General features: G+C 36.3%; 1 protein-coding gene across 5 annotated transcripts in view; it reads left to right on the forward strand.

Moving 5' to 3' along the window:
* Positions 1 to 16,966, forward strand: part of UBA3 (ubiquitin like modifier activating enzyme 3) — a 30,777-nt gene that overhangs the window by 6,426 nt on the left and 7,385 nt on the right. For 3 of the 5 annotated variants that reach the window (XM_024124160.2, XM_055079937.1, XM_055079938.1), the window contains 7 exons: positions 655 to 775; positions 2,129 to 2,209; positions 6,137 to 6,219; positions 14,591 to 14,655; positions 15,026 to 15,120; positions 16,367 to 16,469; positions 16,605 to 16,718. In XM_024124160.2, coding sequence (XP_023979928.1) covers positions 655 to 775; positions 2,129 to 2,209; positions 6,137 to 6,219; positions 14,591 to 14,655; positions 15,026 to 15,120; positions 16,367 to 16,469; positions 16,605 to 16,718 — 662 coding nt within the window. Of the gene's footprint in view, positions 1 to 654; positions 776 to 2,128; positions 2,210 to 6,136; positions 6,220 to 9,154; positions 9,236 to 14,194; positions 14,239 to 14,590; positions 14,656 to 14,964; positions 15,121 to 16,366; positions 16,470 to 16,604; positions 16,719 to 16,966 lie in introns of all 5 variants that reach the window. The other 2 variants (XM_024124157.3, XM_024124159.3) reach the window with 1 other exon arrangement.

A 16,966-nucleotide genomic window follows, 5' to 3' on the forward strand; every position in this document is an offset into this window, starting at 1 on the left:
TGTTCTAAAAGATTTTTAGATGGTAATGCCTATCTGTGGCATAATTATAACCTAAAACATTCTTTGTGTTTAGTGGCAATAGAAACCACTTCATAGTCCTAAGAGATTCTTTTTTGAAAATGAGGACCTCTCAGAGAAAAATGTGTTAAAGTTCCTCCCTGAAAAATAATCTTCAAGTCTCACCTTTCAAATTTGGAAAGGACACATGAATTGTGTTAGATGTCAAGCATTAGGATTCTGGAAGTGGAGGGTTTTTTTGGATTTTGTTTTTCCTTGTAGCTTATATTTCCTGTTCCAAGTGTGTTCACAGAACAGATTGGGCAGTTTGCAGTGATCTTTAGTAAATTCCAAATGTTTAGAAAGCCCATTTCTCACCGATTGACCAGTATCCCAAGTTTGATCTTCGGTTGTTTTAGGAACCCAGAAACATGTCGACTGACTTATTTCCTCAAACATGTGCAGTTCTTACCTTTAAATAAACTGTATAATAGTAAGAAAAGACATTAAAAGCATAAGCATAACCACCTGGAATATTACCCTTTTTATTTGAGCAGGTCTGGTGTGGTTACCTTTTCATTTGGGGAAACCATAATAGTTGTAGGTGTGGCTTTTTCATACTGATCTTTGCAGCTGAATTTACTGTGTTCTGTGCAGAATGGCTGTTGATGGTGGGTGTGGGGACACTGGAGACTGGGAAGGTCGCTGGAACCATGTAAAGAAGTTCCTCGAGCGATCTGGACCCTTCACACACCCTGATTTCGAACCGAGCACTGAAGTGAGAAACGTTTATTTTTAAATAACTCCTCTAATAGATATATGTTTCAAAAACAATAAAATGCTTCCTTTTTAATTTACTCTTATAATAAAAATACTAATAAAATTGTGTAAGTTATCTTGAAATACTAAATGGAATATTTGCAACTGATGTTATTTGAATGACTAATATTTGAGTTGTTTTCACATTTCTCATGTAATATGTTGAAAAATTTCAAGAGTAAAATGACTTCATAACCTCATTTTAAATTCTAAGTTATACTTCACTTAAAATTCCAGTTTAAAATTACTTTTGAGACACACCTTTTTAGCCGTGCTAGGAGAAATTTAATTTTCACAGGAATATAGATGTGCTTGTTTAAATTTTGAAGTTTATTTGAAACGAGCATCTTTGCTTAGAATTGAATATAATTAATTGCATGTTAAAAAGTATAAAAAATATGTGACTTCTGTATAATAGAGGAATAGAATTTGGAACTGGTAGTGTCTGACTTAAAGCAAATGTTAGTTAGAAACAACTTGTTTTTTATTACAAGGTAGGAAATATTCCTTTACAGTAAATTTTTATGTCCTTTTGTGTTGATGAAGAGATGTTTTGAAGTAGAAGTAATGTGCTGCTCCTAAAATTAAGGTTCAGACTGTTGGGTTTGACTCAGTGTCTTATCTGAATAACTCTTCTTTCCTTGAATCTTGGACAGAATTGACAGTATTCTCCATTTCTTTGGATAATCCAGCATATTTTCTTGTGCTTCTGAATATTTTTTTTTGGCCTAATAATTTAAGATACTTCTGTTAAGTGGTTGTTTGTGCTGATAGGCAATATTCTAAGAGCTTTGTCTGGTTTTTCTTCCTGTCATCTTATGTTTTGTAAGTTTAACCGACTGTATTCAAAAGCAGCTATTATTGTTCTTGCCTTTTTTTTTTTTAAAGACCTCTAAACACCTTGTGCAGTGCTTGATCTTCACTTCTTAAAATTTTTACCCTTTTCTATTTTTAAGAAGTCAGTTAAATAATTGAGTTTGATGCTTTCCATCCCTTTCCAAGTTAAAAAAAAAAAAAGACAACTCTTAACTAGGCATGGTTTTTCTTGTTAGAAATACCGTTTAATTTCATACAATAAAAGTCAATTTAAAAACACTAAAGTTGGAGCTCTCTGAAATTGTTAGGGTTATAGAATTTCTGGTTCTACCTTGTTCATAAGTTTAATATAATTTACTAACTACAGAGGCTGTTCTTTATCGTCAGTTGCATTTTTCATGGAAACCTCAGAAGCTATTTTATGGTTTGTTGCTTTATTGATGGTACTTACGGTTTTTATCAACTAGATTTTAATATGCCTTTTCGTTCTTTACAGTCTCTCCAGTTTTTGTTAGATACGTGTAAAGTTCTAGTCATTGGAGCTGGCGGCTTAGGATGTGAGCTCCTGAAAAATCTGGTAATATAACTATATAATATGAAGTTTTTTCTTTATGATAATTAAAACTTTTTCCTTTTCTGTCATTTCTTTGTTATGATTGTTAACCATTTCTCCTGAGCTTTTGTTAGATAAGTTTAGCAGGTCAAATTCCAGATAGTAATTAAAACGATGATGTAATTTAACTTTTTAAGCTCTAAAGTCCTCGGCTATAAAGTTGTTAATAGAAATTCTTACTTCTCTTTTCTTCTCTGCTTTTTATCCAACAAATCTTTGTGCTTCCTCTTGCAGAGAGCTCATTAATTCAGTGAAGTAAATAACAAAACTGGTAACTCATATTTAACATGTAATTTCAAAGAATTTATTATTTCTTTTGTCCCTCAAAATAACCCACTTAGGTGGATAGGACACTGTCTCATTTTATATAGAGGGAGACACAGGTTCAGGGATGTTAAATGACAAGTTTTTTCTGGATTTTGGTGATGTACCTGGAATCCAATCCAGGCCATCAGTTCTTAGTCAGGTGTTTCACTGAACCATTAGGTCATTACATTATCTAATCATATAGTAATTTTTTTAAGACCATATGGTAGTATACCCATAAAATTTGGGGGAGCTAAACCTTTTTCTTATTTTTTGGTCAATCTGTTTTAAATGACTGTTATCTTAAGAGAGGGTACTATTTAGTGAAGCTGTTTCTGTATACTGGTTGGAAATACATACTTTATGACTTAATTAGTTTCAGTGACTTTTTTTTATTAATTAATTTGTTATTTATTTTTGGCAGCATTGGGTCTCCGTTACTGTGTGCGGGCTTTCTCTAGTTGCAGCGAACGGGGGCTACTCTTCGTTGCGGTGTGCGGGCTTCTCATAGTAGTGGCTTCTCTTGTTGCAGAGCACAGGCTCTAGGCATGCGGGATTTAGTAGTTGTGGTGCACGGGCTCAGTAGTTGTGGCTTGCGGGCTGTAGAATGCAGGCTCAGTAGTTGTGGCACCCGGGCTTAGTTGCTCTGCGGCATGTGGGATCTTCCCGGACCAGAGCTCGAACCCCTGTCCCCTGCCTTGGCAGGCGGATTCTTAACCACTGCGCCACCAGGGAAGTCCGTTTCATTGACTTCTGATAACTACAGTAGTAACTCTTTACAAGACTTTATCAGTTTATTTAACAGAAATGGATAAGGGAAGAATTGATGTGCAGCTGTTGTATGCCAGCCTTATGATTAGTATGTGGGAAAGTGGAAATGCTAGAGTAGGCTTCTTAGAAAATGAAGCAGGTAACAGCCAGATGAAGGACCTAAAAAGTCAGCCTTGGGACCAAAGTTTAAATATAAACAGCCACATTAATTTTGCTAGGAAACACTAACATCACTCCTAGTGAGACTGCAAAAACTTAATACGCTTCATGGTAGTCAGCTATGCTGGGTTCTGTGGGCATTGTAAGCCATCATGATCGGTGTCCTTAATTTGAAATATCATTGGGAAGACAAGTCTCTCACAAAATAAACAGCAGCATGTATGATATGCTTTGTGATAGGGTGCCAAAATGACAGTACCTTATCAGACATAAATACCCTTGCAGCATGAGAACCAAAGGATTTATGGAGGATGGGCAGTGGTTTTGTATGCACAAATCCCCTAAATAGTTAACTTCTTCCAAAGCTGTTATTTGCAAATGTGATAGATACCAGTTTTAAATGTAAAGTAATTGGAGATTAGATCTGAGGAGTAGTCATCCAGCAACTTTAGGAGTGGCCTTGTTATTTATTGCATTGTAGTAACCTCTTACTCAAAAAAAGAAGAAAACTAAGCGTTTTCAGTTTTACCACTTGTTATTTTCCTTGTTTCACACGTAAGTACAGAAGAGATACACATACATGTTTTTTCAATTGATTGTAAGCCCCCAAAGGCTCATTCTAAAAAAAAGGGTATGACATTAATATTATTGATTGCGCAAATATTCATTCAGCCTCTTTCTCTGTATACCAGCTACTGTTTTAGTTGCTAAAGTTACAGCATCGAACAAGACAGGTGTTTGTATTTGTGGGGCTTATGTTTTAATGGAAGGGAAAAGACCAGTAAACTATGTAATATGTTGGATGGTAATAAATGCTATGGAGAAAGGAAGGATGGAAGATATCAATATATAGCCTGGCGGGAAGGGAAGGCGTTCACAAAAAGGTGCTATTTGAGCAAAAAGGTGAGCAAGAACATTCTAGGCAGAGGGGATATCAGGTGCAAAAGCTGTGAAGTGGGGGCATAACTGTTTATGTTCCAGGAGGGCAAGGAGGTCATTATAGCTAAAGCAGAAGTGAGGAAGGAGGGGCATTTTCAAGGAGGATATCAGAGATAATGGGAGGGGCTTGGAGTGAGTATCCCAAAAGGCTTGAGGTGCTACTGTAAGAAGTTTACCTTTTACTCTGAGTCAGGAAGTCATTGGAGAGATTTAAGCCGATGAGTTGACTCGGTCTGACTTTAACTTGGATCACTTTGGCTGATGTGTTGAGAACAGAGAAGGAAGCTGAGAGGCTGGTTAGAAGGTGCAGTCATCTAGGAAAGAGGTGAGAGTGACTTGGAGCAGGATGGTAGTACTGCAGGTGGTGAGAGGTGGTCGGGTTATGGATATGTTTTGAAGATGGAGTCAGCAGGATTTGCTGATGGATTCGTGTGGGACGTAAGAGAAGGAGAGGAGTCAAGGATGACATGATAAGGTTTTTGCCCTGAGCAACTGGAAAGATGGAGTTGGCATTCACTGAAGTGAGGGGGGCTAGGCAAAAAACAGATTTGCTGGTTCTGGTGAGCAAGAATGATTGGCTTTGGAAACTGTAAAGTTTGAGATACCTGTTAGATGATGCTTTATCTTACGAGATTGTCTGAAATCACCAGAACTAATAAGCGCAAGGGTGCTCCAAATGCTGGCCAGTAAATTAGGAGTAAAACTCATGAGTGTGGTGAATGGGAAACCAATATTCTCATGAGTGGGGTGACCAGGTGAAGAACGTGTTTTCAGGAGGGGAATTGATCCACATCCTGCCAAACACTTGAAATGGGTCATGTCAGAGAGACTGAGAGCTGGTCATTGGAGGTGGCAACGTGGAGGTCACTGATGACATGACAAGTGTGGTTTTCGGTGGAGTGATGGGAGTGAAAGCTTGTTTACAGCAAGTGCAAGAGAGGACTTTGAGAAAGAAAGTATGGACAACTCTTTTGAGAGTTTCTTGCTATAAAGAGGGGCAGAAAAATGGGGAAATTATTGCCAAGTGATTCAATTTGATTACATAAGTAAACTGACCAAGACCAGAAAAGCATAATTGATTACTGAGATCTATTTTTTTTTAATCTTTTGCTTCTGCTGGTAAATTTGAACAGTGGTTGTACTGTTAAAATATGTGGCATTATCACTGAAACACAAGAGTTTGTTGCTTTTCTCTAGCTGTTCGATTGTTTGCTCTTGACTACTTTTAAGATATTTCTTTTACATGTGCAGTGTGTATACATATGTGTGTGTGTGTTTATAATATAATTTTATAGTTATTTCTGAATGGCGGCATGCTTATGTAAACTAAGATAAAACTTGTAGGAATTACTTTCAACAATATTCTGAAAAAGAATAGCAAATACAGTTAAGTAGTAAGACTAGTAAGATTAAAATATCTAGCAGCAGCAGGAAAGCAACAAACTTTACAGACGTGTTTAGGGGATTATGAAACAACTACAGAAATTTTGAGTTATTGTCTTTTGGATATGGACTATTTAAAACTGAGTAGTTACACTTTTTTGACCTTTACAAGAACCCTGAATTTTATATATCTTGTAAGACTCTTTAACCATTGAAAACGATTGTGCAGAATTTATTATTGAGAATTTGTAGATTTAAGACCATTGAAAAGAAATTTTAAAATTTCAGATGTGAGGAAACTTCTGCTTAATTGGATTTTTTTTATTCCCACAGGCCTTGTCTGGCTTTAGACAGATTCATGTTATAGACATGGACACTATAGATGTTTCCAATCTGAATAGGCAGTTTTTATTTAGGTAAGTTTTAATATCTTATTTTAAAATTGTGATAATCATTTGAACTTGAGTACACTGCAGTTGAATAATTTTAAAAACCCCTGAGAGGATAACACTAATTTTATTAAGAAAATAACTACACTCCCATCTTAGGTAAAATTTTGCAGCAAAATTTTGGGCATTCTGGTGAAAGCAGTTTTATAAGCAAATATATGTTTTTGTTGTTTTTAAAGAAATCTACAAAAGGCCTATGTGATTTTGGGGTGATTGTGCCCTGAAGATAATGAGTGCAGCTCTTTTCCTTCTGTTGATTTCATAAGAGAACCATAACTATATATTAGGCCCTCGTGAGATATATTGGTGGGGACTTATGAGCCAAGATTTGAGTGGTGACTCTGGGGCAGTGAAGTTGTGACAGAGTTTGAACTTTTTATAGAAGGTGAAAGAAAATGGTGAGTTAAGGAGAGAAAACGCAGGAGCAAGTGAAATGGAACAAAGAGGGATAATTAGCTTAGGCATACATGCCATACAGAAGGCAATCTAAGAGCATGCAGATATGAGGAAAAGTTCATTAATAAATTTTAGTATGTAGTATTTCGGGGCTTCAATGGCTTGATAAATGTATCTGTTTGTTAATCAAAGAATTATAGATATGGAGAGATAAGGACTTTTTTCTCTCTCTCTGGTGCTTATAGAGTACTGACAGAAAGCACTCAAATAGTCCTAGGTATGCAGGATGAGGTTAGGTTAGCAGAAAAGATAAAATTAAGTTTGTGGGAAATCTTAAAGAGATTGAAGGATGGGTTAAACTAAGTCAAGTTAATAAAGTATTGTAATTGTGTGAAGCCTACATTTAACTTTTAAGGTTTTCGTTTGTTTGTTTATTTTTTTAAACCTTGAAATTTCTCTTCTCTTGATAGAAAAAGTTTGTGGGTCCTTTCCAGTCTGACAGATTTTTAGTGTATGATGGCTCTAAAAAAGACACCACTGATTGGGAGATTGGGATTGACATATATACACTAATATGTATAAAATGGATAACTAATGAGAACCTGCTGTATAAAAAAATAAATAAAATTCCAAAAAAAAAGAAAAAAAAAAGACACCGCCGAATTGATTGGTTATTGATAATAGGCCATGCCCTTTAATTTCGGGCTGAAATAATGATTGAAGATCATAATGACAGTTAACATTTGTGGAGTGCTTAGGATATAGTAAGTACTTTCTAAGCTCTTTATCTATATTACCTCTTTTAATCTCAGAGCAAACCCCAGGGTAGGTACTTGTTTTCTAGGTTAGGTAATTAGGCCACAGTGTCCTGCAAGGATGATGTATATAAAAGGCCATTTTGCTCAAAGTGCAGTTTTTAGGTGGAGCAATCTAATCCCCTAATTCTGGAATGATAAAGTAGCAGTTCCCTCAGAAACCATCTAGGAGTTCTTTTATTTGGGATCTATTATGAAAGCACATACAATGCATGACCTAAAAGATTCTTGAAACTCTATTTTATCATCTTTACATACCTAAACAGCTCTGTCCAGAGTAGTTGAATTCAGTACTGAAATCAAGTTGCTTGACTTATGCTAGAGCCGCTTCTATTGCAAGTTAGGACAAAGTCAGAATAAAACTCTTATCAGAAGTTTTGAGTCAAAAAAGCATACTGCTTTATTAGAGAGGAGAAAATTGACCTGTTAAAGCATTTTTTTTAAAATTCCAATTTTAAATAAAATATGATTTCTATTAAGGACATTGATTTTTTAATATTCGTTTATTTTTAAAGTGTTTACTCTGTGCTTAGTAGGAGGGAGTACAAAGACGTAAGAATACGGTAACTTTCTTTCAGTTGTTCATAGTCTAGTATGGTAGACCTATGTATATAACCAAAAATATGTTGTGGAAAACGTAGTAGTGAAGAACTTGTTATGTATACATGAGGGAGTGATTTGTTTCTATGAGGAGAATGAGGAAATATTAGGAAAGAAAATACCGTTTGTACTGAGGTTAGAAGAGAGAATTCCTGTCCTTTCCTGTCTGTAGCTATGGTTATTATCTAGGAGTGACCTTTTGAGGTTTTTTAATTTTTACCTTCTTGAAAATATTGGTAACATTTGCAATTTTAGATAATACCTTTGGAATTATTCCTTCAAAAACATGGTTATGGCTTCTTATGGGACACAAAAGTTACTACTTAATCAGCACACATGGGAAGAAGGGGATAAATGAACGTTCTTGCATCCCTAGGACTCCTCGAATTTATTTCAGCCAAGACCTGCATAGTAACACCTTGAAGTCCTGGGGTTTAGGGCAAATACTTGGAAATCTCTGGATTTGGGATAATTTTTTTTTTTTTTTTTTTGCGGTATGCAGGCCTCTCACTGCACAGATAAAGAAAAAAAAATTTTTTTTTTTAATGTGGTATGCAGGCCTCTCACTGTTGTGGCCTCTCCCGTTGCGGAGCACAGCCTCCGGACGCGCACGCTCAGCGCACGCTCAGCGGCCGTGGCTCACGGGCCCAGCTGCTCCGCGGCATGTGGGATCTTCCCAGACCGGGGCACGAACCCGTGTCCCCTACATCGGCAGGCGGACTCTCAACCACTGCGCCACCAGGGAAGCCCTGGGATAATTTTTTACATTGGGAAACACAGCAGTGAGAAGTGGCTAGGAAACATGCTGTTATTATGCTTTACCTTAAAAAAAAAAAAAGCACTGTTTATATTTTTACTTAAATACTTAACTAGACTTGCCAATACTTGTAAATACTTAATTTGGAATATCAACAAGGGTTGACATTTAGTGTTGAATGACTAATTTTTCACCAGAAATACTTAGGTAAAAATATTCCTCTAAATAGCCTCCAAATAAACTCACCGTGGATATTCTTATGTGTGAAAGTAGATTATGTAGATAATCTAGATTTATATCGTGAATGATAATTTAAATATAATTTTTCCTGTAGGCCTAAAGATGTTGGAAGACCTAAGGCTGAAGTTGCTGCAGAATTTCTAAATGACAGAGTTCCTAATTGCAATGTAGTTCCGTATCCTTTTGACAAATAAGTTACTTAATACTTAACTTTTTGAAGCTTTTTATTATTATTATTATCATTATATAAGAGATGTTTAATATAGAGAATACAGATAAGCAAAAGGAAAATAAGCAGCGCAGTAAACTTATTACTGTGATACCTGCTGGTAACACTTAGTTTAATGTCCTACTAATCTTTTCTTTTTAAGGTTATATAAATTTTATAAATGTAGGCAGTGCCATCATTTATTTTGCCTTATTGCCCTTAATTTCAGTTTCAGTTGCATATCTCCTCTACTAGACTCTGAGTTTATAGGCTGGATCCCATTAATCTTTTTTTTAAATGAATTTATTTATTTGATTTTATTATTTACTTTTGGCCGCATTGGGTCTTCATTGCTGCACGCAGGCTTTCTCTAGTTGCGGTGAGCAGGGGCCACTCCTCGCTGTGGTGCGCAGACTCCTCATTGCGGTGGCCTCTCCCACTGCGGAGCACGGGCTCTAGGCTCGCGGGCTTCAGTAGTTGTGGCTCACGGGCTCTAGAGCACAGGCTCGGCGGTTGTGGCACATGGGCCCAGCTGCTCCGCAGCATGTGGGATCTTCCTGGACCAGGGCTCGAACTTGTGTCCAGGGTTGACATTTAGTGTTGAATGACTAATTTTTCACCAGAAATACTTAGGTAAAAATATTCCTCTAAATAGCCTCCAAATAAACTCACCGTGGATATTCTTATGTGTGAAAGTAGAGTATGTAGATAATAGAGATTTATATCGTGAATGATAATTTAAATATAATTTTTCCTGTAGGCCTAAAGATGTTGGAAGACCTAAGGCTGAAGTTGCTGCAGAATTTCTAAATGACAGAGTTCCTAATTGCAATGTAGTTCCGTATCCTTTTGACAAATAAGTTACTTAATACTTAACTTTTTGAAGCTTTTTATTATTATTATTATCATTATATAAGAGATGTTTAATATAGAGAATACAGATAAGCAAAAGGAAAATAAGCAGCGCAGTAAACTTATTACTGTGATACCTGCTGGTAACACTTAGTTTAATGTCCTACTAATCTTTTCTTTTTAAGGTTATATAAATTTTATAAATGTAGGCAGTGCCATCATTTATTTTGCCTTATTGCCCTTAATTTCAGTTTCAGTTGCATATCTCCTCTACTAGACTCTGAGTTTATAGGCTGGATCCCATTAATCTTTTTTTTAAATGAATTTATTTATTTGATTTTATTATTTACTTTTGGCCGCATTGGGTCTTCATTGCTGCACGCAGGCTTTCTCTAGTTGCGGTGAGCAGGGGCCACTCCTCGCTGTGGTGCGCAGACTCCTCATTGCGGTGGCCTCTCCCACTGCGGAGCACGGGCTCTAGGCTCGCGGGCTTCAGTAGTTGTGGCTCACGGGCTCTAGAGCACAGGCTCGGCGGTTGTGGCACATGGGCCCAGCTGCTCCGCAGCATGTGGGATCTTCCTGGACCAGGGCTCGAACTTGTGTCCCCTGCATTGGCAGGCGGTTTCTTAACCACTGCACCACCAGGGAAGCCCCCCATTAATCTTTGTGTCGCCTTACCACAGCAGGCAAAGTAAGGAGTCAGTATATTATTAGTTAAATGGGAGGTGTGTCAGAGTAAATATATTTTTATAAGAAATATGTTTTAAAAAAGGGCTGTTCACACTTTGTTGATTCCCATACCTTTAGATCCAGGGAACTTTTAGTATTTTATAGAAATTTAGGAAATGGGATTTGTTATGTTGGAAATACCACAGGATACAAAAATCAACATACAAAAATCAGTTGTATTTCTCTGTACTAGCAGGGAACACATGGAAAGTGAAATTTAAAATACAGTGCCATTTACAACCACTCAAAAAAAGGAGAAATACATAGGTGTAAACTTAACAAAATAAGTATGGGTCTTGTATGCTGAATACTGCAAAATGCTAATGAAAGAAATCAAAGGAGATCTAAATAATGGAAAGATACTCCGTGTTCAGGAATTGGATGCTTCAGCATACTAAAGATGTCACTTCTTCCCAAATTTGTATACAAGTTTAACATAATTTCTATCAAAATTCCTGCAATTTTTTTTGTTTCTCCAGATGGGATTATTCTAAAATTCATAGAGAAGGGCTAAGGCACACCTAAGATAATACTGAGAAAGAATAAAGTCGGAGGAATCACTAGCCAATTTCAAGAGTTATTATATAACTACAATAATCAAGACTGTGTAGTATTGCCAGAGAGATTGGCACAGATCAGCAGAACAGAATAGAGAAACCAGAAATAGCCATGTGCTAATATGGCTATTAGCCATATTAACCCTAACCCTAACCCTAACCCAAATTAGCCATGTGCTAATTTATACTCGATAAAGGTGCAAAAACAATTCACTGGAGGAAGGATAATCTCTTCACTAAATTCTGGTGGCAAAAAAATGAATCTCAAACATCAAAATTACAAAAATAAAATGGATCATAGGTTTAAGTATAAAATGTAAAACTGCAGAACTTTGGAAGATAACGTAGGAGAAAAATCTTTGGGACGTAGGGCTTGATGAAGAGTCCTTAGACCACATTAAAACATGATCCATAAAAGAAAAAAAATGGTAAATTGAACGTCATCAAAATTAAGAACTTTTACTCTGTGAAGGATCTTGTTAAGAGGATGAACAGATAAGCTACACACTGGGAAATACTTAGGAAGTAGTTATCTGACAAAGGACTCATCAAGAATATATAAAGAACTTTCATAACTCAAAAGTAAAAAATAAACAGTGCAAATAGAAAATGGACAAAAAATATGAAGAGATATTTTGCTAAAAGAGATAACAAAAAGCACATGAAAGATGTTCAGTATCACTAGCTGTAAGAAATCCAAATTATGATCACAGTGAGATATTACTACACACCTATTAGGGTAGCTGAAATAAAAAATAATAATAAATGCTGGCAGAGATACAGAAAAACTGGATTACTTGTACATTGCTGGTGGGAAATATAAAATGGTATAGCCGTCTGGAAAATAGTTTGGCTATTTCTTAAAAATTTGAATATGTACTTTACATACGACTCAACACTCATTCCTGGGCATTTACCCTAGAGAAATGAGTACTATGTCTACGTAAAAACTTGTTCTGAGATGTTCATAGCAGCTATATTTGCAGTAGCCAAAAACTGGGAACAACCCAAACATCTGTCTATAGGTGAACTGTTAAACTGTGGTACAGTTAATACCGTATATACAATATACAATTATTGTACTCAGTACAGTAATACTGAGCAGTAAAAAAGAACTAACTAATGAAATAGAACTTGGTTGGATATCAAGAGCATTATGCTGAATGAAAAATGCCAATCTTAAAACGTCATATATTGTATGATTGCATTTTTATAGCCTTCTTCAAATGACAAAATTATGGAGATGGAGAACAAACTAGTGATTGCCAGGGATTAGGCGTGGTGGAAGGGATAGGTGTGACTATAAAGGGGTAGCAGGAGGGAGATATTTTTGGTGATGGTATAGTTGTTTATCTTAATTGTGGTGGTTACACATATCTACATGTGTTTAAATGACAGAACTTTACACACACATTGTACCTGTGTCATATTTGTGGTTCTGATATTGTACTATAGTTATATACGATGTAACTGTTGGGGGAAACCAGGTGAAAGAAATATGGGACACCTGTGTACTATCTTTGCAAAAATAAAAGGTTTAAAACTGCAAGTTCAGGTCCTTATAGGGAGAAAGAGGGGGGAAAAAGTGTGCACACTCTTTGTCTACCCCCCTTATTAAGATGTGGGAAACTGGGTATCTTGTAGAAATCCAGGAGGTGGGATTTCTTGGTCTGGCTCCTGCGTCTCCTATCTTTGTTCTTTCAGTGTTTGCTCTGGTTCTCTTTTGACCTTTTCTAGCTTTTCTTGCTGCAGCTGCAGCAAGAAATGCCTCTTGTTTGCCTGGCCTTCAAAAGGAATAGAGGTCTGAGTGGGTGAGGGCTAGAATTGAATGTATTTTTTATAACTTTATTTGTAGGCCAGAATAAAAAAATCTAGGGCAAATATATGTATTGGCCCTCTTTTCTCCATTTTGCTTTCTAAAACATGTAGCGCATGATTTGTTTTAGGGGAGTGTAATTTATATGTTACTAAACAAATTTGCTTCATTTGAACAATTAAAAAAATTTTTTTTGGCATATATATGCTGTTCAGATGTTAACTACTATGATTCACACCCACAGCCAATTTTGAATGGGGTTCCCTTGGCACCCTCCAGGCTGGGGAAGCCTGCAGATATGGTGTGGGCTGGGTAAAAAGAGAGTCTTGGAAAACGAGTTAAATGAGAGAGGAAGAAAATTCATCTCTCCCCACCTCCAAGGGAAAAAAACCAATAATAAATCATTAGCACCTGAAAAAGCTATTGGAAGCATGTTTTCTAAAAATTAGCTTTGCAGTAACTTTTTAAAAAACTGACTCTATCTGACATGCAACACTGTATAGACTTAAGGTGTACAATGTGTTAATTTGTGCAGTAAATTAACTTCTAAAATCCCCTTTCTAAATGGGGAACTATCATGTGCCTGTTCCCTTCACTAAACAAATGTTTATTGCCTCTCTGCTTGGTGCTGGTGGTTGAAGGTACACATTCTGTTTTCCCAAGGCTTATGGTTTTATATAAGAACTTAAGCAGAGTAGAAAGTATAACAGAGACACAGTTATAATGATATGGAGGTGTGGAGATAAGATAAACTACTCTCTGTGGTTACGGGAGAGTAGTGTTTAGAAAAAAAGGTATTTCATGGGATGGGATTGTGTTCATTTTGTCAGATTCCTTGAATTCCCCTGCTTTGAACATTGATGAGTTATGTCTTGTTTTAAATATACATTTATAATTTGATCCTTATGGAATTGTTGAATTCATTTTACAAGTTAAAAATTTAGCAGCTTAAGTTCCTTTACTTATGTTCAGACATTTCAACAAGATTCAGGATTTTAATGACACTTTCTATCGACGTAAGTTTTCCACTTGAAATTAAATTCTCACTAAATTCTTATTATTTTTTAGTTGCTATCTGTCTGAAGATTGCTAGCTATTTGAAGGCTATTTCTTTATTTGCTTTCATTTCTTCGTGTTAGCTTTTCAGGAACGTTGTTGACTGAAAAGAGGATGGCACCGTTTTAATTCTTAGTTGGCACCATTAGGTGCATTTTTACATGCTGTCTTGAGTAAGGATTACTCAAGGACTAGAAGCTGTGTGTGTTTGTTTTATAATGAAAAATGGTTTTTTGTTTGTTTCTTAGAAATTGTGAATTATTTTGTGCAGCAGCATTTTAAGAAACTTAACTTGCATTTTTTTTCTCGTAGAATTTCATATAATTGTATGTGGACTGGATTCTGTCATAGCCAGAAGATGGATAAATGGCATGCTGGTAAAGAGTTAGTGTTTTTACAGTTCTCTGAAGTTCTTCCTGCTGCTCTTAACGTACTAAAAATGAGACTTTTGTGTCATATTTTTTAAAAATCAGAGTTTATTCAATTTTCAGTAATAGGTGTAGTTCACTATTTATTGCCAGTCATTAATTTTCAGGTGGGGATGTAAATTGCTACTAATGTAATCCCTTGGTTTGTTATATTATTACTCAGTAATGTGATTGACTTACAGAATTACTAGATAGCATTTCCCTTTTTTTGAATTCTTATCCCCCTCTCCTTATAAGCCCTTCAAATAATTTTCCTAGATATCTCTTCTAAATTATGAAGATGGTGTATTAGATCCAAGCTCCATTGTCCCTTTGATAGATGGGGGGACAGAAGGTTTTAAAGGAAATGCCCGGGTGATTCTGCCTGGAATGACTGCTTGTGTTGAATGCACACTGGAGCTGTACCCACCACAGGTAATCACAAAAGCACCCACATCTGTTTTATAGTATCTTGGGGTAGAATAAGGGTTGAATTAAGACTAGTCAATATTTAGGATTTTTTAAAAAAATTTATTTATTTTTGGCTGCATTGGGTCTTTGTTGCTGCGCACGGGCTTTCTCTAGTTGTCCCGAGTGGGGGCTGCTCTTCATTGCGGTGCGCGGGCTTCTCATTGCGGTGGCTTCTCGTTGCAGAGCACGGGCTCTAGGCGCGTGGGCTTCAGTAGTTGTGGCACGCGGGCTCAGTAGTTGTGGCTCACGGGCTCTAGAGCGCAGGCTCAGTAGTTGTGGTGCATGGGCTTAGTTGCTCTGCGGCACGTGGGATCTTCCCGGACCAGGGCTCGAGCCCGTGTCCCCTGCATTGGCAGGCGGATTCTTAACCACTGTGCCACCAGGAAGCCCTAAGATTTTTAATTAGGGGTCCACTGTGCCACCAGGGAAGCCCTCGGATTTTTAATTAGGGGTAACCATATTTTAAAAGTCATGCTAAGAAGAAAGATGATAAAATATGAAATTTTGCTCTGTTTGAGGAAAGATAGACTGAATATCATCATTTTGATACTGTTCTCATAATTCGTTAGTATTATTTTTTTATTTGGAGAGTAAAGATCAAGAGATCCATTACAAAGTTATATGTTGGGATAGAGCTGTAATCTATTTTCTTTGGTCTTTGCCTGTATTGTTTCAGGGAGATAAAGATACCAGGGATAAGAATGATATTTCTAAAGATGGGGCTCTTTAATTTACATACCCACTTTAAAGGGCATTTAGAATTTTGATTTATAAATATAAATAACTTTATTAGTATCTACTTGGAATTGATTTAACTCTGAATTTGTTTTTCTTTTTTTTTTGTGAATTTGCTTTTATTTTGCCTAATTTGGTATCTTCAGATTTGAATATTAGGTAAACATAATAGAGTACTCGTATTTGAGAATTTGTTCAGCCCTTTCCTTCCCATGTTCTAGCAAAGCTTAAATTTATATACTTTGTAAATATAGGGCAAACCTGTTTTTTTAGGCAGATCAACTTAAGTGATGTGACTCAGATCCTCTGTGTTAGTTTCAGAAGCATTCTTAATGGTATAAAATGTTTTATTGCTGTAAGTGGAAGGCTAAGATGAATTATAAGGAAGTGTTACAAACTAGATCATAACTAGAAGTTACATTTTAAAGTAATTTCTTGTTTAAAATCCACTAAAAAACACAAACTGTGGTTTTAGGTTAATTTTCCTATGTGCACCATTGCGTCGATGCCCAGGCTACCAGAACACTGTATTGAATACGTAAGGATATTGCAGTGGCCTAAGGAGCAGCCTTTTGGAGGTAATAAACCTAATTTCATAATCCAGAATTACATAAAATGTTTGTCTATATTATTTATTAGATAATTACATTAAAAGTAAGTTGATTTATGTTTACATGTTTCTGTCTTCCCTTCCTTTTCTTCTCCTCTGACAGAAGGGGTTCCATTAGATGGCGATGATCCTGATCATATTCAGTGGATTTTCCAAAAATCCCTGGAGAGAGCATCACAATACAACATTAGGGGTATTACGTATAGACTCACTCAAGGTAAGTTAGTGAATTGTCGTAAATTATGATCTTAGGATGATCCCTTTTTCAGGAGGTGGGATGCCTTGGGGGAAATAATTGATGTGATTTCAGATAGTACTATCCATTTGGGATTCAGTAAAGGTGCCCCAAATTTGGTAGGAGGGAACTGAGTTTACTAGAATCCATACTACTACTCTTTTTTTTTTTTTTTTTTTTTTTTTTTGCGGTATGCGGGCCTCTCACTGTTGTGGCCTCTTCCGTTGCGG

The sequence above is a fragment of the Physeter macrocephalus genome, chromosome 18 (assembly GCF_002837175.3).
Source record: "Physeter macrocephalus isolate SW-GA chromosome 18, ASM283717v5, whole genome shotgun sequence".
In the NCBI taxonomy this organism is placed as follows: Eukaryota; Metazoa; Chordata; class Mammalia; order Artiodactyla; family Physeteridae; genus Physeter; species Physeter macrocephalus.